A 25,556-nucleotide genomic window follows, 5' to 3' on the forward strand; every position below is an offset into this window, starting at 1 on the left:
TTTTTCAGTGTCAAATGTTCCTGAAAAGACTACCTTTAATGTGGATAACATCAGAGTGTGCAAGATTTTGGTAAGTTGTGTCCTGTGTGGTTAAATTTGACTAGACATTAATAATGAAGGCATTTACTTATGTGCTGCTTGCTTTAGGGTTCGGGACTGCAAAATTCAGACGTTGTGCAGGGGATGGTATTTAAACGTACAGTTGACAGTGATGTTTTGAAAAAATCACCAGCCAAAGTGGCAGTATTTACGTGTGCAGTGGACATTATGCAGACAGAAACGAAGGTAATCCTCCTTTTCATTGAACTTCTTTCCTTCTCAGTATTAGAGGAATACACCTATGATAATTTCTGTTGGTATAACACTCATTATTAAGTGCAGTAGTTTAGCGTCAACGGTTAGAAAGAATAGCTCGCGCGCGCGTGTGTGTGTGTGTGTGTGTGTGTGTGTGTGTGTGTGTGGTGGGGGGAGGTGGCTAAGTAAAGACCAGCTTTTTTTTATTGCTGAGAAGGGGGATTTTGAACAATGTTTTTTAATCCAATGGAAGTGCGCTATGCACTTAAACTGGAAAAAGATGGTTTGAAAACTAATGGCATTATCTATGATTTTACATATGTGTAAGCATGAACTATCAGTCAGCTGCAGGTGAGTGATGGCCTATATTAATTTGTGCAATTTTCTCGTGTTTTCCCCTAACATCTCTATATTAATGTCCTTCTTTATCATAAGTTGTACATATTTCCAGTGTCCCTTAAAAAATGTAGGAACTATTTTTTGGTGCTTGACCCTGAGATTGGTCTCAGCATTGCATTTATCACTTTATTTTTTTGTGTTCACGACTTACACTTGGGTGTAATGAGTTTGATAAGTTTGTCATATAGTGCCCTTTCATGGGTATATCTTGCAATTTCTTAGCAGTAAAGATGAAAACACCATAATGCTGATTTGTACAGCAGTCTCCTTGCCCATTAGCTTCCACATGTCGAGTCTTTTGACTAATTTGATACTCAAGAAGCTGAGGAGTGAACCAACTGAAGAGACTTGCAACTTTAATGTTTCTTATTTTTTTCCTTTTCAAATTGAAACTTAATTTGAATTGTAATTAAGATTTGTGCAGAATTTCTACTAAATTATTATCCTATCACCGTGAATTGTGCATGAAAATATGTATTTTTTCAAAGCTTATGTAACTAAAGAAAAATATATGCTAGGTTTTGTTGACCAAAAACTGCCAGTTTCAGAATTCAATAACTACAGTCATTATGGGAGCTGCTTGGCCAATCTTAAGTCAACTTCATTATTAGAAAGTGATGTGCACAAAGCAGAAAAGTAGTGATTTTTGAAATCAGACATATGATTTAATATTTAGTCTGTGGTTAAATGTTTGCCACACTATTTCACCAAGTTACCTTTTTTTGGTTAGTTGAAGGAACTCAAGGTGAACCTTTTTTGGGTGTATGCTCACTTTCATGACAAATAAAGCAATTACTAACGCAACAAGTGGTGCTAAATTGTTCTAATATGATAGCTTGCATAATTTAAAGTTGCAATTTAGCATTACACAAGTTTGTCGGTTGTGGTGGCCGAGCTGTTCTAGGCGCTTCAGTCCGGAACCGCGCATCTGCTACAGTCGCAGATTCGAATCCTGCCTCGAGCAAGGATGTGTGTGATGTCCTTAGGTTAGTTAAGTTTAAGTAGTTTCTAAGTCTAGGGGACTGAGGACCTCCGATGTTACGTCCTATAGTGCTTACAGCCATTTGAACCATTACACAAGTTTATTGCAGTATGTGTGGCAGATTTGTACTAAGTATTTGTGGTAGGACAAGCTCTTCCAAGGTTTAGTTAGGTTGGATTGTGATAACTTGTTTTTCACTATTTCACTTGGTGTGCAACTCTGAGTTGCAGTTAGCTGATGCCATTGCTTTCGTAACAGTATATTGGCTTACTGCAAGACTCAAATTTGGCAGTTTTAAGTAAAAGTAATTTCAATTAGCAACTTAATTTTTAAAATACGCCTTTTCAAGTGACTGCTGCAATAAGGTGTTTTTGGAAATGTGTTGCTTGTGTGCACACACACGTTCACAGAATTGTTTATCCTGGCAACAATGGGACAAGAACTGTACCAGGCCACTGTTTCTGATTCTGGCTCACTGTAGATAAATTTATATATTCAGGAAACTGTCACTGCTGCTTCTTAATATGATACTTGTCACAATTACTTTCTGCTACCCATAATGAATACTACAGTCATTAAGTACCTTCACCATACCTAAACTAACATGACAATCAGTTTTAAATGATGCATGTGCACAGCAAAGTGCATGTGTCAATCACATGTGGCATAATGACACTGTTAGCTCCAGTGTCTCATTGTACACTGTTTCTTGCCTGCCACTCCTTATATTCTTATGTGTACGCCACTAAAAAAATATTTCATTACACATTCGTCATAATGTTTCTTTTGTGGTATGTACTCTAGTTCTCTTATCATCTGCGCTTTTTCACAGGGAAACTTTGTTAGCAGTGTTTGAGTGAAGCCATGCATATAATAATAATAATAATAATAATAATAATAATAATAATAATAATAATAATAATGCATGTCCGAAAGAACAGACACCATTTGAAACCTGCAGCTGTGATACATTAGATGTGAGTTGAAGACGGAAGGGGAAGGGGAATCCATTGCCCATCTAGGCAGTCCACAGTGTGGACACACAAATACATCCGACCTTACCTGGAATCCGAGTAGCGAGGATGGAGGAAATGGACAATGACTGCAGATAGGTGGCACTCGGTGGGTCAGCCATGAGAAGTGTCCAGGTAGTACGTGCAGTTGTGATAAAACTGTCCTGGATGGCACAGTGGGTAACGTACCTGCCTAGTAAGCGGGAGATCCCAGATTTGAATCCCAGTCTGGTAAACCTTTTCACTCGTTGCTGCTGATTATGTGTGATATCCCTATGCAGCTGACTTCAGTAATTCCCTTCCCCTTCCCCTTCCCTTGTCCCCTCCACTTTCAATTTATATGTAGTAGTAACTACTACTACTACTACTACTACTACTACAAATAACAATAACAGTAATAAAGGGAGGCGCACCAGTGGTCTACGGATAACATCTTTGACTAGTAATCAAAACATCCTCGTTCCTGGGTTTGAACCTTGCCAACTGCTTAAATTTTGTATAAAAATCATCAGCAATGGTGTGGCTGATGGTTTTTGGCATAAGAAGTCGTCGTCGTTATGCCAGCTGCCAAGTCAAAGAGGGCGGAGGAGTGGACAGAGGTTCAGGGCACACTCTTGCCCTTGGGTGGGAAATTGCCCCTAAGGGCAGAAGAATCAGAAATGATAAATGGCATGAGAATGCAGAAGGCAGTGGAAACCACTGCATTAGACGACACATGATGTGTATCCCCATGAACGTGGCCTGTAATTAAAGAAATGTCATGATCATCTCTTCATTGGCAAAATATGGTGGACTAGGCCCCCATTTGTATCTCCAGGAGGGGACTGCCAAGGCTGAGGTGAAAAAGATAGAATAACCAATAAAGGATAAAGTTATAAAAGCTGACTTGTGAAATGGCAAAGTTTGAATGTGGCAGGGAAGCTAGGAAATCTGAGAAGGGAAATGCTAAGGCTCAATCTGGATATAATGTGGTGTGGTGAAGTGAAATGGAAAAAAGACAAGGATTTCTGTAAGCAGAGGATGAAAAGATAGTGAGTATGTAAGGATATTGAATGGGTAATTCAATTATAAGGATAGATGAAAATCTAATGGTCGTAGGGGTTGGAATGCAGTTGTAGGGGAGGGAGTAGGAGAAAGGGTTATGGGAGAATATGGGCTTCATAGTAGGAATGAGAGTGGAGAAAGAATAATACATTCTACAATAAACATCAGTTAGTAACCGCGAATACTCCGTTCAAGAATCACAGAAGAAAGATGTATACTTTAGGAGCAGATACACACTCCGATCATAATTTGTTACTGATGAAGAGTAGGCGGAAGTTCAAGCAATTGGTCAGGAAGAATCAGTGCACAAAGAAGTGGGATACTGAAGTAGTAAGAAATGAAGAGAGACTCTTGAATTTCTCTAGAGCTGTCTGTAGTGTGATAATGAATAGCTCAGTAGGCAGTTCAGTTGAACAGGAATGGATGTTAGTTAAAAGAGCAAAGGAAACCATAGGTATAAGGAAGGCAACATTGAAGAAACTGAAACCATTGATAATAGATCTATCTACATCTACATCCATACTCCGCAAGCCACCTGACGGTGTGTGGCAGAGGGTACTTTGAGTATCTCTTTCCGTTCTCCCTTCTAGATGAAATACTTCAGCTGATTGACGAAAGAAAGAAGTACAGAAACGTTCAGGGAAGTTCAGGAATGCAGAAGTCAGTCACTCAGGAACAAAATGAATATCAAGTGCAGAGAAGCTAAGGCAAACTGACAGCATGAAAAATGTGAAGAAATTGAAAAAGATATGAGCGTCGGCAGAATGGGTTCAGCATACAGAAATATGAAAATAATCTTCGGCGAAATTAAAAGCTAGATACAAAGGGATTTCCACTTTTAAATGAAAAGGAGAGAGAGAGTAGATTGCTGGAAAGTCTGAAGGGATAGATAACATTCCATTGCAACTTCTTGAATCATTGGGAGAAGTGCCAAGTTGTAGAATGTATGAGACTGACGTTTGGAAAACATCATCCACACAATTTCCACGATAGCAAGAGGCAACAAGTGATAGAATTATTGCACAATCAGGTTAACAGCTCATGCATCCAAGCTGCTGACAAGAATAATAAACAAAAGAATGACAAAGACAATTGATTCGTTAGATGACGGTCAGTTTGGCTTTAGGGAAGGTAAAGGCACCAGAGTGTCAGTTTTGATGTTGCAGTTGGCAATGGAAGCAAAACTGAGGAAAAATCAGGACACGTTCATAGGATTTGCTGACCTGAAAAAAGTGTTCTACACTGTAAAATGGTGTGAGATGTTCAAAATTCTGATAAAAATGGAGAAAAACTATAGGGAGAGATGGGTAATATGCAGTATGTTCGACAGCCGAGAGGCAATGATGAGACTGGAAGACTAAGAATGAAATGCTCGGATCAAAAAGGGTCTAAGACAGGGACATAGTCTTTTGCCCCTACTGTTCAGTCCATACATCGAAGAAGTGATGAGGGAAATAAAAGAAAGGTTCAAGAGTGGGATTAAAATCCAGGGTGAAAGGATATCAATGATGAGATTTGCTGATAAATTGCTACCGTCAGTGAAAGTGACATCATAGTACTGGACGTGTTGGAGTGAACAATCTAATAAGTACAGAACATGGATTGAGAGTAACTCAGTGAGAAGTAGTAGAAATGAGAACAGCGAGAAACGTACCAGAATTGAGGATCATGAAGTAGATGAAGTGAAAGAAGTCTGCTAATTAGGTAGCAAAAAACCCATGACAGACAGAGCAATGAGGACATAATAAGCAAAATAGTACTGGCCAAGAGAAATCCGCTAGTATCAAACATAGGCCTTAATTTCAGGAAGAAATTTCTGTGAATCTACAATGAGAAGCAAAAATATTGCCCAGCCTGAGTCCAAGAACAGCACATTGTGCATGCTCAAGTTAAGAAGTGCCAGCTTTGTGTTTACATTGTCAAATAGAAGTAATACAATAGTTAGCATGCAATATATGGCGAGATTAATCGCAAATTCTCATCGTATCATTTCTTTTGAAAATCATTATTCAAGCACTTATTAACATTTGAAATATAAGAACTTAACATCAGTAGAATTAATATGACTACAACCGCTTCACATCTGTTTCAATGGCTGAGTTTATGAACGTAAAGGATGAGTGTTTGAATCTAACTGGATTCAGTTGTCCCTCCCACCACCACCACCACCACCACCACCACCACCACACCTTCATGTGCAGGTAATATTTTGAACTGTAATTCACTACAAATTGTGCAGTTGTAGACATTTTGAGGGTAGCACATTTTACCAGGGTGTGAGGGGCTTGGTGTGGGGAAGGGAAGTGCCAATGAGGTGCAAGCTGGTGCTATACAAGACTCACTTCCCACCCATACTAATTTAAGGCTCACAGACTTGGACTATGACTAGAAGAGAGGATAGTAGGATACAATCCAGTGAAATGAAGTTTCTGAGAAGTATGCTAGGGAAGACGAGGAGAGACATAGTGAAACATGAAGATGTTAGGAAGGAAATCGGAGTGGAGAAGTTGACTGAGAAAATTGAAAAGAATAGATTAAAATGGTTTGGGCATGTGAGTAGGATGGGAGAGTGAAGAATACCAAGAAGTATGATGAGAGTTCAAGATTAAGGGCAAGAGGCCAAGAGGAAGACTGAGAACAAGATGGATTGATACAATAAAGATGAGTTTGAGGTGGAGAAACCTGCTATGGAACCAAATTGTGGAAGGAGGACAGTGGAAAGACCAAGTAAAGTGGCGAAGTACCATTGATACCCCAACCCAACCAGATGTTGGATAGAGGGGAAACGAAGAGGATGATGTTAATATTAGCGAGTGAATAATTGCTCTTTCTGATAATGGTGTTACTGCATCTGAGGCAGGGCATCGTTATGGTGTTGATACTTCCACAGCAAGGAGATGGATAAACGATTTAGAGACAATGGTAATGTAATGAGATGTCCAGTACCTAGAAGACGACAAGTCTGTAGGTGGAGATAGGTGGAGAATTGGTCAGGATGGCCCAGTGTGTTCCATTGTCAATCATCTGGGAGCTAAGGAGAGCTTCACATTTCCCAAACTCATCGAGAACTGCTCTCAGAAGATTAAACGACCATGAAATCAGGTCCTGTCATGCTCTTATAGAACTGTTGTGTGACAAACAAGCTATGGGTAGACTAGAAATTGTGAACTCGTGGGAAGATGTCAATTGGAGGAATGTCATTTTCCCCAATGAGTGCACAATTGATTCCATGAGCAGAGGTGCTGCTCTTGTTCACCACACATATCGGCAGTGATATGACACACGCTTTGTGGCCACACATGCTAGAAGTGGATGCATGGGTGTGAAATTTTGGGGCTGGATATCTTACAAGGGTGCAGAAACTTTAAAATGTATCAAAGGCAAGTTCAATTCAGCATGCTTTGAACATATCCTTGAAAATGTAATCACCCTGGAGCTTGACTTTGGTACCATGAAGGATGTCTCGCTCACCTACACAATAATCATCCATCATACACTATCATCAGGATACAGAGCTGGTTTCAGAGGAGGAACAATATTATTCAGTGCCTTCCTTGGCCTCCAAAGACACCTGTGTTCAATCCCACAGAGCACATGTGGGCTCAGCTTAAGACGACTCTTTGGGACAATTGGCCAGACCCTCCTCTGGGAACTGTGAATGCCCTGTGGGATTTAGTTCATTCTTCATGGGAGAGAAATGCCACAAATGAGGACTGGAAAAACTTGTAAATTCTATGCTTTGAAGATTCCAAGCTGTTCTTGATGCCAATGGCATGTGGACTAAACACTGCCACTGTACGTATCCTACTCTTCATTTTATTTCATTTTTCTGTTAAAGGCCTGTATGGGTATTTGGCCAACAATATTAATTTCAAAATACAAATTTACTTGCTACTATATAATTTGAGTTTTAATGAGAGTCAGTCACAAACCATAATTAGTTGTTTATTGAAAAGAATATTGGAAAAAGTAAAAAAAAAAGAAAATATAATTCAACAACAAAAATCAAATAAAGCAAGAAACATTTGTCACACAATTAAAAAAGGCTGCAGTGATATTCAATCTGACACATACTACAGCTATTGGCACAGTAAGTTGACATGCTGTCAACGAGCTACAGATCTCTTCTTTTTAGCGTAATGGTCGAATAGGCGTACTGTAGTTGAAGAATGAATATTAAACTGGAAACAGAGACTGGAAGGCACATCTACTTGCTTGTATAAAATTGCCATTCAGCTAGTACAGTTCTCTTGGCTGAAAACTATACACACACCAGGTGACGGTCGAAGTAATTACAAATAAATACATCCATTTGCAATATTTTTTACTACGACCATTTGTCTGTTTAAAGATTAGACTATTATAAAATGGAATCTTTTGAAAGAATGTGGAACCTAGAAAAGCCTACAACTGCACAATTTGTAGTGAATTAAGGCTTAAAATATTACCTGAACAGATCTAAATTTAAAAAAAACAACATTTAACTCTATTTGGATTCGAAAGGTCGTCCTTTATGTTTGTAAAACATCAGCCTACCCACGCAGCTGTTGAAATGGATGTGAAATACTCAACAATGTAGTATTTCTACCGATGTGGAGTTCTCATATTTCAACTGTTTCTACATGCTCAAAGAATGATTTTTCAAAAGAAATATGATGAATTAATTTACAGTGAATCTTGAAATGTACTGTATTCTAACTATTAAAAAATAATGCTTCTATTTGACGATATAACAACAAAGCCGAAGCTCTGCAGACTGCTGGACTTGTGAACACTGGCACTTCTGAACCTGGGCATGCGGAATGCTTTGTTCTTGGACTCTAAATTATTCAGGCTGGGTAATCTCTTTGCCTCTCACTGTATATAGGGAGCACAGCATTGTATGTTAGTAATACCTGGGCTGTGGGAAAACCAGAACAGAAAAGAAGGAAAGCCTTTAAGATGTGATACTACAGACAAATGTTGAAAATTAGTTGGACTGATGAGGTAAGGATTGAAGAGGTTCTCTGTGGACTCGGCAAGGAAAGGAACACATGGAAAACGCTGACTAGGAGGAGGTACAGGACAACAGAACATCTGTTAAGATGTCAGGGAATAATTTCCATGGTACTAGGAGGGGCTGTAGAGGGTAAAAACTGTAGAGGAAAACAGATCAGAATACATCCAGCAGATAACTGAGGACATAAGTTGCAATAGATTCTCTGAAGAGAAAAGGTTGACTTACAAGAGGAATTCGTGGTGCGCTGCATCGGACTAGTTGGAAGATTGATGACTCGGTGGTGGTGGTGGTGGTGGTGGTGGTGGTGGTGGTGGTAGTTGTGGTGGTGGTGGTGATACAATTAATCAGCAATAATAAGTGCTAAATCATTTGTTTTGGTGCACTGCAACAACTAACCTGTGAATTTATTCATTTTCCCAAATGACTTAATGGATGGCGGGCTCTGAATGACAGTTATTGGTTGGTAGCTCAGTATCCTCTGATCATGTGTTTGTGAACCGAAGCAGATATGTCATGCATGATTTGGTTGCTTTTGATTTATGACGTACATCAGTCAGTTTATATTTTAGTGTGTGGATTTCAACTGTTAAGTTCAGAAATATTCCTAGGCATTTTGTAAATTGTGCTACACACGTTATACATTGCTTCAGTTATACCGTTCTTAATTTTTTTAAATTTTTTTTTATTTTTGTGTTCACACATCAATTCTAGGAGTCTTACATCTCCACACCAAGTTATTAACTTACAGCACACTACATAAAAATCACAAAATATGCAATATGTCAGTTCATTGACAACAAGCCAACAATCTATAAACACCACACAGACTTGGATTGGACAGCTGCAATGAACATGGAGACACATGATTGTCTTCAGACAAATAGAGAAGTTACTAACTCGTTGGATTCACATAGACAGCAAATTGGCCTGTTGGAGATACATTGGAAACTGAGTTGTTGTACAGACTGAAATATATGTAATACATGTGAAACAGCTATACTGCCAAGAAGTCAAGAAATTAAAAATCAGAAGTACATATCCTTTATATGAACTGAGGTGTAATGTGATGATAGAGCATTTTATGAATTTTCAAGTTGTGAAGTTTGACAGGATTTGTGAGAAACAAGAATACTTTCATCCAATACCCAGTATATTGTATAGATTGTAAAAGTTTGTAAGTTTGGCTTATCAAGGAAAAAGTCTTTGTTGTTGATAGACCAGTAGTACATCATCAGTATTATTTTTATGAATATTGATATTTCCAGTTTTTGTGCTGTCATAAAGGTAAGCTATTAGTTTAGTACAAATTACTCATTAAATGTGTGTGTCAGTGCATTTTTAAGCTTACTATTAAAGCTATAACTTTCCTTTGTGTATTAGTCCAGAAAATGCGAAAAGATTGTAGGGTTGGTTGTAGTAGTAGTAGTAGTAGTAGTATATGTATTTTTTTCTTTGGCATAATTAACTTTGAGAATCCTGCTAAATTGTTCTGTTTTTCTTTCCAACAATTTAATTTGAGTGTGGCGATTCACTGTTAAGTTTGCATTTCTGGAAAGTAACGTAAATATTAATTTTGTTTGATTTAGAATCTTTTGCACTAGTTGATTGTTTACATGCAGCTTGTGTACAATAAAGTTACAGTCTATTGTGATTAAGAGAGTTTAACAGACACTGCACTTGAGTGAGTGCTAAGTTCTTGTTGTAAGCAGAAATAAATAACTTTTTACATTGCATCATACAGCTGAAGTGCTAATCTGTAGGCCAGATTTTTGCTGCTCATAAGTAATGAAAATTTGTCTAGTGTAAATTATGTTAGGTGATTTAATTGTATTTTTAACCATGTAATCTGTGTTGCAATGTGTGATAAGTATGGATGCTGCCACAGGACAATCAAAGAGGGAGTGGTATGTGTAGACTGTGTGTTGGAATTTCACGGGGGTGACTGTAGTGGGGAACTGAATGGGGAACTCAGTGAGGCTCTCCCATGGAACTGTAAGCTTTGCAGTAAAGACAAGAGAATCACTGAGCAGGAGGCAAAGATTCGTGCCCTTCAGGCTGAATTAAGTCACACGAAATTTGAATTAGATAGGTTGAAGGGGAAAAGGATCTTGGGAGCTGGATGGAGCCTAAAGGTAACAAGCAATGGGCAAAAGGAGAACAGTCCTTAAAAGTTCATCTACATTTGAGCAACATACCTAATAAATTTGACTTGTTACCTGAAGTAGGTGGGGAAGAGCCTCATCCAGCTGTCAGTCACAGTGGGGTGCAGCAGGCATCTAGCAAAGAAACTCAAAGTAGGTTGGTACTGAAAGAGAGTAGGAAGAAGAGTCTTGCTGCTAGGTGGTAGTCATAGGAAGAGTGTAGACCAAATAGTACAGGACAAATTAGGGACAAAGTCACAAGTATTGTGAAGCCAAGTGTCAGCCTTAGCCGGGCGACAGAGGACATAGGGAACTTGTTCAAAGGGTATCAGATTATTATGATTGGTGGAGCAGGGAACAGCCTGGCTAAGAACAATAATTACAGCATTGGGAATGACCTTGATGAAAAAGGAGTAGCAACTACACACTCAAAGTTTTTTTTTTTTTTTTTTTTTTTTTTTTTTTTTTTTTTTTTTTTTTTTGAGGTCCTGCAGCGCCATGACCAGCGCTGGGTAAACTTGCTGTGAAGTGTGAACATTGAGTTGAACAGGCTGCTGTTGACTGAAATGAAATCTCATATGAGTGCAGTGCCAGTCACTGCAATTAGGAGATGGGAATATACTAGATGTGGCCTACACCTGAGCAGGAGAGGGAAAGATAGGTTGGTTGAGCTTATTGCAGGTAATACTGGTATACGAGGGCTGCCATCATACATACCAAGATCCCTATGATTACTGGTGTCAGAGGGGCACCTGTTGTAGGTTAGAATCAGGATTCAGGCACCCTGTCCTGAAATAACAAAGCCTCAGAAAATGCTTAATAACACACAAAGAAGTAAAGAGAGCTTATTTCATCAAAATAGTAAAGGATTGAATAACAAGGTAGAAGAGCTTCTTGGTTGTCTGGAAAATGTAGAGCGCTCTGAAAAGATGACCCCTCTGCCTGTATGAGCACGACATAACTATATGTTAGATAAGTTACATATAAAAGATGACACTATTGCAGCTCACTCATGTAAAAGTAACATAGGAAAAGGAGTTGTAACATACATTGAGACAGAAAGCAAGTTCAAAAACATTGAGACAAGTAAATTTTGTAGTGATCAGCAAATAGAAGTATGTGCACGTGAATTAATCCTGAAAAATAGTTCACTTTTAAATATAACTGTTAAAAGATCCCCACTGAACATTTATGGGGAATTCCTTTTTGTGCTATCTGTCAGACAGCAGCAAGCAATTAATAGTCTGTGGTGACGGCAGTGTAGATTTCCTAAAGAATTCCTATAGGAAAAATGATCTTGTGATATGGATTATAAAATTTGATATTAACTTTTCAACATGTGTGGATAAAGACGGTGCGACTCTAATTGATAATGTTTTCTTTGATGAAGCTCAAAGTAATAAAATAACTGTTTATCCAGTTACAAATACTCTCTGATCATGATGTGCAGTTAAGATAATAACATAGTGCCGTACAGTATTGATACTCCTCATTGGAAATCAGTTAGCATAGTTAATGACTCCATGGCAAATATTTTTAAAATTAGTTTAAAGGAGATGCTTGGAATGTAATTTACAATGAACCAAATGCTACCAGAAAATTTAATCTATTCCATGATAAATTTGTATCATTATTTGAAAATAGCTTTCTGCATAAGCTAATCATAAAGGACACTAAACACGCATGTAAAAAACCATGGATCACTAGAGGAATAAAAGTATGTCGTGAAAGGAAAAGGGAAATGTATCTTTTGGCAAGAGCAAGTTGGAATCCTGCAGTAGTTGCACATCACAAAAACTACTCAAAATTACTAAGAAAGGTTATTAAAAATCAAAGAATATGCACAGAATGTCAGAAATCAGTACTTCTGACAACAGAGAAGGCCATGTGGAATGTGCTGAAATGAGACAGGACAACCAGCCATAGAACAAGATATCACCACTATTGAACTGAATGGGGGGTTATAATTGAGGAGTCACAGGTAGCAAACCCATTTAATAATCATTTTTTAAATACAGTATTATGAAAAGAAAAATCACCACTCACCATATAGCAGAGATGCTGAGTTGCATATAGGCACAACAAAAAGACTGTCACAAATAAAGCTTTTAGTCCGTAAGACCTTCATCAAAAAATCAAAAATAGATGACACACACACACATACACACACACACACACACACACACACACACACACACACACACACACACACACACATTCACGCAAACGCAACTCTCATGCGATTCACAGGTTGTGTGTGAGAGTTGCAGTTGCGCAGGTGTGGTCGCGGGTGTGCGTGTGCGCGTGCGCGACGAAGACCTAATGGGCCGAAAGTTTTATTTGTGACAGTCTTTTTGCTGTGCCTATTTGCGACCCAGTGGTAACTTTCCTTTCCATAATATTGTTACATTCCATTCTGGATTTTCCGTTTCATTTCTAAAATACATTAGAAAGCCTAGGGACAAACAGAGTAAAATCACAGCAGTTCATTGAAAATGTAACTTTCATAAAATTCAGTCATATGAATGTATCAACTACTTCTCCTCCTGAAATTAAGAAAATGACAGATTCTCTCCAAAATAGCTCATCTGGTTTTAATAGTGTTTCCAGTAGAGTACTAAAAGTTTGTTTCCATGTAATAAGCCCAGCCTTATCTGCAATATGTAATGCATAGCTAACTCGAGGCACTTTTCGAGACACATGGAAATATGCCATTGTTAAACCCCTGTTTAACAAAGATGGTACGAGAGATGTCAATAACCACTGACCTGTTTCACTGCCGATATCATTCTCCAAAATTTCTGAGAAGACGGTGTAGTCTAGAATAGTATCTTACCTTAGCAACAATAGTACTCTGAGCAAGTCACAGTTTGGGTTTCAAAAGGGTTGCTCTATTGAGAATTCTAATTACATGTTTACTCACCAGATTTTACAAGCATTAAATAATAAAATAGTGCAGTTAGTATTTTCTGTGACCTCTCTAAGTCTTTTAACTGTGTGAATCACAGTAGTCTCCTAGATAAATTGATGTTTTATTGAATTGGTGGTATAGCCAACCAATGAGTAATGTCAAATCTGATCAAAAGAATACAGAATACTTAGTAATTCAAGGAGTGTAGTTCAGGGACATAATTCTGACTGGGACAATATATATATATATATATATATATATATATATATATATATATATATATATATATATATATATATATATATATATATATGGAAGGAAACATTCCACGTGGGAAAAATTATATATAAAAACAAAGATGAGGTGACTTACCGAACAAAAGCGCTGGCAGGTCGATAGACACACAAACAAACACAAACACACACACAAAATTCAAGCTTTCGCAACAAACTGTTGCCTCATCAGGAAAGAGGGAAGGAGAGGGGAAGACGAAAGGAAGTGGGTTTTAAAGGAGAGGGTAAGGAGTCATTCCAATCCCGGGAGCGGAAAGACTTACCTTAGGGGGAAAAAAGGACAGGTATACACTCGCACACACGCACATATCCATCCACACATACAGACACAAGCAGACATATTCAAAGACAAAGAGTTTGGGCAGAGATGTCAGTCGAGGCAGAAGTGTAGAGGCAAAGAAGTTGTTGAAAGACAGGTGAGGTATGAGTGGCGGCAACTTGAAATTAGCGGAGATTGAGGCCTGGCGGATGACGAGAAGAGAGGATATACTGAAGGGCAAGTTCCCATCTCCGGAGTTCGGATAGGTTGGTGTTGGTGGGAAGTATCCAGATAACCCGGACGGTGTAACACTGTGCCAAGATGTGCTGGCTGTGCACCAAGGCATGTTTAGCCACAGGGTGATCCTCATTACCAACAAACACTGTCTGCCTGTGTCCATTCATGCGAATGGACAGTTTGTTGCTGGTCATTCCCACATAGAATGCATCACAGTGTAGGCAGGTCAGTTGGTAAATCACGTGGGTGCTTTCACACGTGGCTCTGCCTCTGATCGTGTACACCTTCCGGGTTACAGGACTGGAGTAGGTGGTGGTGGGAGGGTGCATGGGACAGGTTTTGCATCGGGGGCGGTTACAAGGATAGGAGCCAGAGGGTAGGGAAGGTGGTTTGGGGATTTCATAGGGATGAACTAACAGGTTACGAAGGTTAGGTGGACGGCGGAAAGACACTCTTGGCGGAGTGGGGAGGATTTCATGAAGGATGGATCTCATTTCAGGGCAGGATTTGAGGAAGTCGTATCCCTGCTGGAGAGCCACATTCAGAGTCTGGTCCAGTCCCGGAAAGTATCCTGTCACAAGTGGGGCACTTTTGTGGTTCTTCTGTGGGGGATGAGGGGACGAGGAAGTGGCTCTGGTTATTTGCTTCTGTACCAGGTCGGGAGGGTAGTTGCGGGATGCGAAAGCTGTTTTCAGGTTGTTGGTGTAATGATTCAGGGATTCCAGACTGGAGCAGATTCGTTTGCCACGAAGACCTAGGCTGTAGGGAAGGGACCGTTTGATGTGGAATGGGTGGCAGCTGTCATAATGGAGGTACTGTTGCTTGTTGGTGGGTTTGATGTGGACGGACGTGTGAAGTTGGCCATTGGACAGGTGGAGGTCAACGTCAAGGAAAGTGGCATGGGATTTGGAGTAGGACCAGGTGAAACTGATGGAACCAAAGGAGTTGAGGTTGGAGAGGAAGTTCTGGAGTTCTTCTTCACTGTGAGTCCAGATCATGAAGATGTCATCAACAAATCTGTACCAAACTTTGGGTTGGCAGACTTGGGTAACCAAGAAGGCTTCCTCTAAGCGACCCATGAATAGGTTGGCGTACGAGGGGGCCATCCTGGTGCCCATGGCTGTTCCCTTTAATTGTTGGTATGTCTGGCCCTCAAAAGTGAAGAAGTTGTGGGTCAGCCAGCTTCATCCTGACCCACAACTTCTTCACTTTTGAGGGCCAGACATACCAACAATTAAAGGGAACAGCCATGGGCACCAGGATGGCCCCCTCGTACGCCAACCTATTCATGGGTCGCTTAGAGGAAGCCTTCTTGGTTACCCAAGTCTGCCAACCCAAAGTTTGGTACAGATTTATTGATGACATCTTCATGATCTGGACTCACAGTGAAGAAGAACTCCAGAACTTCCTCTCCAACCTCAACTCCTTTGGTTCCATCAGTTTCACCTGGTCCTACTCCAAATCCCATGCCACTTTCCTTGACGTTGACCTCCACCTGTCCAATGGCCAACTTCACACGTCCGTCCACATCAAACCCACCAACAAGCAACAGTACCTCCATTATGACAGCTGCCACCCATTCCACATCAAACGGTCCCTTCCCTACAGCCTAGGTCTTCGTGGCAAACGAATCTGCTCCAGTCTGGAATCCCTGAATCATTACACCAACAACCTGAAAACAGCTTTCGCATCCCGCAACTACCCTCCCGACCTGGTACAGAAGCAAATAACCAGAGCCACTTCCTCGTCCCCTCATCCCCCACAGAAGAACCACAAAAGTGCCCCACTTGTGACAGGATACTTTCCGGGACTGGACCAGACTCTGAATGTGGCTCTCCAGCAGGGATACGACTTCCTCAAATCCTGCCCTGAAATGAGATCCATCCTTCATGAAATCCTCCCCACTCCGCCAAGAGTGTCTTTCCGCCGTCCACCTAACCTTCGTAACCTGTTAGTTCATCCCTATGAAATCCCCAAACCACCTTCCCTACCCTCTGGCTCCTATCCTTGTAACCGCCCCCGATGCAAAACCTGTCCCATGCACCCTCCCACCACCACCTACTCCAGTCCTGTAACCCGGAAGGTGTACACGATCAGAGGCAGAGCCACGTGTGAAAGCACCCACGTGATTTACCAACTGACCTGCCTACACTGTGATGCATTCTATGTGGGAATGACCAGCAACAAACTGTCCATTCGCATGAATGGACACAGGCAGACAGTGTTTGTTGGTAATGAGGATCACCCTGTGGCTAAACATGCCTTGGTGCACAGCCAGCACATCTTGGCACAGTGTTACACCGTCCGGGTTATCTGGATACTTCCCACCAACACCAACCTATCCGAACTCCGGAGATGGGAACTTGCCCTTCAGTATATCCTCTCTTCTCGTCATCCGCCAGGCCTCAATCTCCGCTAATTTCAAGTTGCCGCCACTCATACCTCACCTGTCTTTCAACAACTTCTTTGCCTCTACACTTCTGCCTCGACTGACATCTCTGCCCAAACTCTTTGTCTTTGAATATGTCTGCTTGTGTCTGTATGTGTGGATGGATATGTGCGTGTGTGCGAGTGTATACCTGTCCTTTTTTCCCCCTAAGGTAAGTCTTTCCGCTCCCGGGATTGGAATGACTCCTTACCCTCTCCTTTAAAACCCACTTCCTTTCGTCTTCCCCTCTCCTTCCCTCTTTCCTGATGAGGCAACAGTTTGTTGCGAAAGCTTGAATTTTGTGTGTGTGTTTGTGTTTGTTTGTGTGTCTATCGACCTGCCAGCGCTTTTGTTCGGTAAGTCACCTCATCTTTGTTTTTTTATATATATATATATATATATATATATATATATATATATATATATATATATATATATATATATATATATATATATATATATATCATCACATATGGGGCTCCCCAATGTTCAATTTTAGGTCCACCAGTGTTCCTCATACATGTAAATCATCTTCCATCTAGTATACAACAAGCATAATTAGTTCTTTTTGCAGATGACACTGCAATCCAAGCTTACATACAGGAGCAGAAGGAATGGAGAGCAAAGTTCTTAAAAGTATCATTGACTGGTTTTCTGCGAAAGGTCTTGTTCTCAATTTTAAGAAGACACAACATATTTAACTCTGCACATCTAGTGGTACTACACCAATGATAGTGTAACATATGGTGAGGAACCAATAAATAGGGTGTAAACTTCAAAATTCTTAGGGGTCCATGTTGATGAGAATTTAAATAGGAGGAAAATAAAAACCACCACACACATTTTGGAACTCTTAAAACAACTTAGTCACATTTGCACTTAGAATCATTGCAAATATCAGGGGGAGAGAAATCAGTAAGTTGACGTATGTTCATATTTTCATTCAATAATGTCGTATGGAATAATGTTCTGGGGTAGCTCATATTTAAGAAAGTCTTCATTAGAGAAAAAACATGCTGTAAGAATAATATGTGGTGCTCACTCACGACCATCTTGTAGGCCTCTGGGGGGTATTCTGACTACTGCTTCACAGTATATGTATTCCCTCATGCAGTTTGTTGTAAATAATACACTACACTTCAAAAGCAACAATGAGGTACATGATTAAAATACCAGAAAGAAAAATGACATTCATTGATCCAGGTAAAGCTTGACTTTAGCACAATGCTGCAACAAAAATTTTTGATCTCTTACCCAGGGATATAAATTGTCTGACAGCATAGTAAAACAAACTTAGAAAGTTTCTTCTTGACAGTTGCTTCTTTTCCATAGCATAATTCCTATTGCTGTAATGTGTGAAAGGTGGTGGGTAGAAATTACTAACTTGCATCTGTGTATCTTTTTTTCTTTTTGGAAAAAGAAACCCCCTTAGAAATGTTCAGAAACTAACTGTATGTACAAGTTAATTTGTGATGTGAATGTAAAATGACTGCTTCACATTGTTACAACCTACCTTGCAAAATGATCCATGGAACATGTAACTAACAAACTATCCAGTGTAGTGATACACTGATAGTTGCCATGTTTACAAAATTCTCATATTCAGTATACTTTTAATCTATAATTTGTCAGTCTCTTCAAAAGAGTCAGATCACAACATTTGTCTTGTGCAGATTGCTATTCTGGCACAAAGAAACCATTACTCCATTTAAAGATAGACAATTTTGATGATGCCTGTATCCTGATGTTTGTAAGTGACATATTTTCTGTGTGTTGCAGCAGTGTATCATAAATTTTGTTCTTTGTAAGATTGTGTTTAAGTTACTTTAATATTAGGATGTGTGTGCACTTACAAAAGATGTGAATATGCATAATTTAGAAATTGTATTTTGTTTTTATTTAAGGGCACTGTACTCATCAAATCAGCTGATGAGTTAATGCAGTTCAGCAGAGGTGAGGAAAATTTATTAGAAAATCAAATAAAAGCCATTGCTGATGCTGGTGCTGATGTTATTGTAAGCGGAGGAAAGTTTGGAGACATGGCACTCCATTACATAAACAAGTATAATATGATGGCTGTTAAATTATCCAGCAAATGGGACATCAGAAGAGTTTGCAAAACAGTTGGTGCCACAGCTCTTCCTAGACTAGTAAGTTCAACATTCTTATGTGATAATATAAAGAGCACTTACTCATTTCTCAAAACATAATACAGTAACACATTAGAAATTATTCATAGTCTAAAAAACATCTGGTTAAGATGAAGTAGTACTTGCACACGAAGGTTTCCTTACGCACTTAATTATGTTTATATGTTGATAGTTCATCCATCCCATGAATCAAGTCACTGGACAATTTTAGCCTATTATGAATATTGATACTAACGGTCCTGGAAATTCCAAGATCTTTGAGAATGTTTTAACTTCAAATTTTAAGTTTAAATTTCTGTAATTTCACATTTGCTATTGCAATTTTTCATTTATTTTATTAATTTTGGAGTTATATTAACATGCAATGTTAAATAGCAATTGGAGATGTTGACTTCTTGTGCCTTTGTCCCTGTTGCAATTACTGCTAGGATTTGATGGAAATCTCCGGAGAAGAAAATGTGCAGCTGACCATAAGGCTGCTGCTGTTAAGTAAATGTTGAATTTTTCTGTGGAGCGCTGCAATGGATATTTTATGGGATGTTAGAATCTCACCCCAAACAATGGAATTGCAATCCTGAATTAATTACCACTATTACTTTTATTTCAAACAGTGCAGATGCTGTATACGTTGAAGGCATAGATTGTCAGCATGGTGGCTGGGTGGCCTTATGCCTATCACTGTTGAATGACAAAGGCATCATTTGTACAATGGCAGGGTATTTCCTTTCATGATAGCTCAGCTAGTTAGCACAAAATATACATAAATTATATACACAAATTTTGCTGGTGAGTCCCTCTACCTGTTACTGAAATCCAGATCAGAATCTTGCACTAGTTTGTGAGATTATTGCTAGATTACAAATGCAGTGTCAGTTGATATAGAAAAAAATATTTATGTGAATAATTAAAATTTAACACTTCACTGATCTCCCTCCCGCCTCACTTCTACCTCGTAACCTTGCCTGTGCCAAATTACTTGATTCTAGATAAATGGGAAGTACCTTATAGGTTTTTGTGAGTTTCCAAGTATCAGAATATATGACTTAAATAGTCATATGTTCTGATTGCATTGACATAGAAGCTTAAATTTTTTCATCACCAAGGGACCTTAGATCTTAGTGTGTGACATAAATTTCACCTTGATATTTCTACCATTCCTAAGAAGGGGTTTTGACAGACGGACACAGACAGATGATTAGATAAGAAATGACAAAAGAAAAAGTTTTTCGTATGTTACAACCACAGATTAACAGTTTTTGGATGTTGCCCTTTACTTATACTGGGAAATTTTGCTTCTTGCCAGGCCATATAAGATCTTGAATCAAAGGAAACAGGTCAAGAGAAAAATGGGTCTACAAAATGTTAGCAACCAATACATTTGAATACCTAAAGAGTTAGAAGTGGCAGAGAGCACACTCCAAAGACATGAGCAACAGGATCTTACATAATGCTGAATCATTATTATGTCTTACGCCAGTTCGATTGTCTGCGATAATATATTGGGGGGGGGGGGGGGGGAGGAGGAACTTCTGCCTGTGTGGCACCTAATGAGCACTCTTCTTGGCTTAACAATTTCACTGTTCATTCATTCATCATCCTCACCTTCATTCCCTTATGGATGCCCTCTTCTGCAGAGTTTCTCCCTGGATCTTAAATTAACATAATTGTCAGTGGTATGCCAGTGTTTATTTGCTCTGAGATAGTGAGCTGACGTGAATATTTTGCACATGGAAATCAAATTCTGAATTTAACATGATATTACTCACTATCGAGTATTAAAGATAACACTATTTTTTTTATATTTGCATAGCAGTATATTGCAGCCTAGTTCTCGTGTCAGGTACTGATCATAGTCTATCTTCAGTATGATTCTCAAGCGATGATTTGCTACTTGATCAGATCTCTGCAATTGCCATTTCATACATATCTGAAGCATTCAGTTAGCAATTCTTTCATATTACATGGTGACGTGGTCTTCAGTCCGAAGATTGGTTTGAAGCAGCTGGCCATGCTACCCCTTCTTGTGCGAGCCTTTTCATCTCCAAATAGCTCCTGCAACCTACATTCTTCTCAGTCTGCTTACTGTAATCATCTCGAGGTCTCCCTCTACTATTTTTACCCCCAACACTTCCCTCTAATGCTAAATTGATCACTGTCTCAAGAGTGTGTCCTATCAACCAATCCCTTCTTTTGTCCAAGTTGCACCACAAATTTCTTGTCTCCCCAATTCTATTTAGTACCTGCTCATTAGTTACTTGATGGACCCTTTAATCTTCGACATTCTTCTGTAGCACCACAATTTGAAAACTTCTATTTTCTTTTTGTCTAAACTATTTATCATCCATGTTTCACTTCCATACATGGCTGCACTCCAAACAAATGTCTTCAGAAAATACTTCCTAACATTTAAGTCTGAATTTTTAAATATTCTATTTTCATCAATTAAATTCAATCTCTCTTGTGTTATCCAAGTATTTCTATTAGGGCTAGTCTTTTTACCTGTTTGATGATTCACTGCCTTCACTATTTCATCTCTTAAAGCTACCCATTCGTCTTCTACTGTATTCTTTTCCCCTGCTCTAGTCATCTGTTGCGTAATGCTCCCTCTGAAACCCAGCAGCCCCTAGTTCTTTCAACTTAATCCATGTCTCATCTCCTTAATTTTGTACCTTTTTGTAATCTGTTCAGTTTTAATCTATAGTCCATAACCAATAAATTGTGGTCAGTCCACTTTTACCCCTGGAAATGTCTTAAAATTTAAGTTCTGGTTCCTAAATCTCTGCCTAACCATTATATAATCAGTCTGAAACATTCTTGTCTCTTCCATGTTCTCAATCCAAGTGTTAGTGATCATTGAATTATGTTCTGTGTAGTATTCTACCAGGCATCTTCCTCTTTCATTCCTTTCACCCACTCCATATTCGCCTACTATTTTCCCTTATCTTCCTTCTCCTATTATCGAATTCCAGTCCCCCATCAGAATTAAATTTTTGTCTCCTTTAACTATTTGAATAACTTCTTTTATCTCATCATACATTTCTTAAGACTCTTCATCTGCAGAACTAGTTGGCGTAGGAAATTGTACTACTGTGCTGGGAGTGTGCTTTTGTGTCTATTTTGGCTATGATAATGCGTTCACTGAGTTGTTCATAGTAGCTTACTTGCATTCCTATTTTCATATTCATTATTAAACCGCCTCCCGCATTACCCCTATTTGACTTTGTGTTTATAACCCTGTATTCACCTGACCAGAAGTCACTGAACTTCACTAATTCCCACTATATCTAACTTCATCATATCCATTTCTCTTTTTAAATTTTATAACCTACCTTTCCGATTAAGTGATCTAATATTCCACGCTCCGATCCATAGAATGCCAGTTTCGTTTCTCCTGATGACATCTTGCTTAGTAGTCCCCACCTGGAGATCTGAATGGGGACTATTATACCTCCAGAATATTTTTACTCATCATTTAACTAGGCTGCATGCCATTGGGAGGAATTATGGCTGTAGTTTCCTGTTGCCAGCGGTTCGCAGTACCAACCCAGTGAGGATATTTTGGTAGATGTTACAAGGTTAGGTCAGTCAATCATCCAGACTGTTGGCACTGCAACTTCTGAAAAGGGCTGCTGCCTCGTTTCACAACTGAACGTTTTTCTGGCCTGTCAACAGATAAATCCTTCACTGTGGCTGTACCTACGGTATGGCTATCTGTATTGTTGAGGCGCACAAGCCACTCTAACAGCAGCTATGTGCATGCTTCATGAGGGTTTACATGGTAGGATAGCCCCAACAGGCTGCATTACATGATAGCACAATGAAATGAAATACACATATTTACAGTGACCTTTCGAGGTATCCTACACAGTCGTCCTAGGAGTAGGCAATTTTATAAACAGTAGTTAGCAAGGGAAGTTTGCAGTCTCATAGATAGTGGTGTCCAAAGTTAAAGCAACAAACGGAAATTTTGCAATTTTGCAAGTTTGCATTTATTTTGCCACAAAATGGTATAAACAGGTGATAGCAGAGTAGAAACAGTGTAAAAAATACAGAAAGTAAACAACTGCAACATGCAGAACAGTAGACGAACGTGTTCTTTGTTTTTTCCAACTTAGCAGATTTGCATACACTTTCTGACAATTGTTTAATGTGTTCACTATGGAATGTGACTACCTCTGGCAGCCATATAGGTCTTGACAATGATGGAGCATGCAGTGAAAAACGTAATCAATGTCACATTGAGGCAATAACGCCCATTCTTCCTGCGGAGCTGCTCGCTAGTTTGGAGATTGGTTGGTGGATGCTGACGTGATACAACCCATCTCCCTAGTGCATTCCAGAAATGCTTTATGGGATTCAATTCGGGAGAGCAAGCAGGCCACACCATGTTTGCAGTATCTTCTGTTTCCAAGAAAACATCAACCACTGTGCTCTATGAAGTCAAGCATTATCGTCAATCAGTACGCGCAGCATCTTGCAGCAACCAAACATGAAGTCCCAAGACCTCGTCACGGTACCTGACAGCAGCTAAACCTTGCTGATTTACCTGTCCAATTTCATTAAGAGGTATTTGAGTGGTCCACAGAATCCATGCCCCCACGATTAGCGCTCCTCCTCAATATCGTTCTCCTTCCACAATGTTCAGGTCTCAAAATGGTTTTCCACATTCCCTTCAGATGCGAATCCATCAAGAATCACTTCCCAAACCAAATCAGGATTAATGTGTGAAAAGAACATCGGCTCACTCTTCGACTGCACAGTTGGCATGTTGAAGACTTCACTCTAGACATTCCATTCTGTGAAGACGCGTCGCCCATTCTGTGAAGACGCGTCGCCCATTCTGTGAAGACGCGCCGCCCGCTCTGTGAAGACGCGCCGCCCGCTCTGTGAAGACGCGCCGCCCGCTCTGTGAAGACGCGCCGCCCGCTCTGTGAAGACGCGCCGCCCGCTCTGTGAAGACGCGCCGCCCGCGCGCGCGTGCACCATTGGATGCTGTGAGGTCCTATGCCAGTTGTTACACAGTACTAAGGCCGTATTGTTGTGCCCTTACAGCCAAATAAGTCCTCTCTCTCTGATGTCATATGTGGTCAGCCCTGCCATTGTATTCAGGATACAGTTACGGTCTCCGTTAACTATCATCACATCTGAGGAACAACATAATGACTCACATTAAGCCATCGGGCCACATGAGTTTACGACTGTCTTGCTTCCGTTATTCCTATGGCCCTCCACTGCAGAGAATCTGGTAGGCATGTTCTCTGTGCCATACTGCACTGTCTGTGGCTGTGGACACAATGATTGTCAATGTGGGACTACCCAATAAATGCTACTCTGATCGATGGGTGCCCTAATGTCATCATTGGCTTTGTTTTCCATTGACCAAAATTCCATCTTCCAAGCAGAACATGATCGTATGGATATCTGTTGACAGTTTATATGATTATATCGTGAATTAGACACAGGATGGGGAAACAGCGGTTTGTTGCTTTAATTTTGGACATCATTATAGTTGTGTATCCTTCCCTTCAAAGCCATATCCTTCCCTTCATAGCCATATAGTTTTTGCAGGCGACACTATACATATATTTGCTGTCCACAATGTAATCCTAAAAAATTAAATTAAAATCTTGCATCTCAAAGTCATGTAATTGCAGTCCTAATGATGCAGTTAAGGAGATACCAAGTGCAGCAAGAAAGTAGTAAAGTTACACCATAGCAAACATCGAGAAATATTTGGATATTTCTCTCTCTCTCTCTCTCTCTCTCTCTCTCTCTCTCTCTCTCTCTCTCTCTCTCTCTCTCTGTGCGTGCGTGCGTGCGTGCGTGCGTGTGCTCGTGCTTGTGCTCGTGCGCGTAAACCAACCGAACACTGTAGAATGTGTTATGAGATGGATTCATCAATTTGGGGGAATAATTCAAAACATCCTGTTGAAGTTCCTTCCTCCTCCAATCTTCACTTCGGTACTTGGGTTGTCTAGGACACTTACTTATCTTGTCACGTATACATTGAACAAGATTGATGTTGCTGTATGTTTTATTAATATTAAATCTGTATGAAGGCCAAGTGCAGACTTAATTGTGGCCGTTTGGTTTACGCTCTAAAGAGTTCATTATGTGAACTAATAGCAACTTTGTGTGAAGTATTTTGGTGTCCTCTGTTGTCCATTATAAACTACATTTTGTCAGGAATTGTCCGAGTTTCTCGAGGATTGGTTCATGATGCGTGCTGTCTTGCCTAATGAGTGCTGTGTGAAGAGTTTCCGTGTCATGATTTGTGAAATGCTTGTATTAGTTTTACCAAAGTTATGTAGTCATGCTAACATTTAAAATGATTAGTTTTTGGCACTGGTATATAACTTAAATTGCCTCTGACCCCCTCCCCCCCCCCCCTCTCTTTTGCCCTTTT

At 39.7% G+C, this 25,556-nt stretch overlaps 1 protein-coding gene across 1 annotated transcript in view; it reads left to right on the forward strand.

Annotated features, from left to right (window-relative positions):
- The window catches only part of LOC126416307 (T-complex protein 1 subunit theta), a 95,299-nt gene that overhangs the window by 57,597 nt on the left and 12,146 nt on the right, over positions 1-25,556 (forward strand). The window contains exons 4-6 of the mRNA XM_050083969.1: positions 9-70; positions 148-285; positions 18,905-19,150. Coding sequence (XP_049939926.1) covers positions 9-70; positions 148-285; positions 18,905-19,150 — 446 coding nt within the window. The remainder of the gene's footprint in view (positions 1-8; positions 71-147; positions 286-18,904; positions 19,151-25,556) is intronic.

Source organism: Schistocerca serialis, chromosome 8, assembly GCF_023864345.2.
Source record: "Schistocerca serialis cubense isolate TAMUIC-IGC-003099 chromosome 8, iqSchSeri2.2, whole genome shotgun sequence".
Lineage (NCBI taxonomy): Eukaryota > Metazoa > Arthropoda > Insecta > Orthoptera > Acrididae > Schistocerca > Schistocerca serialis.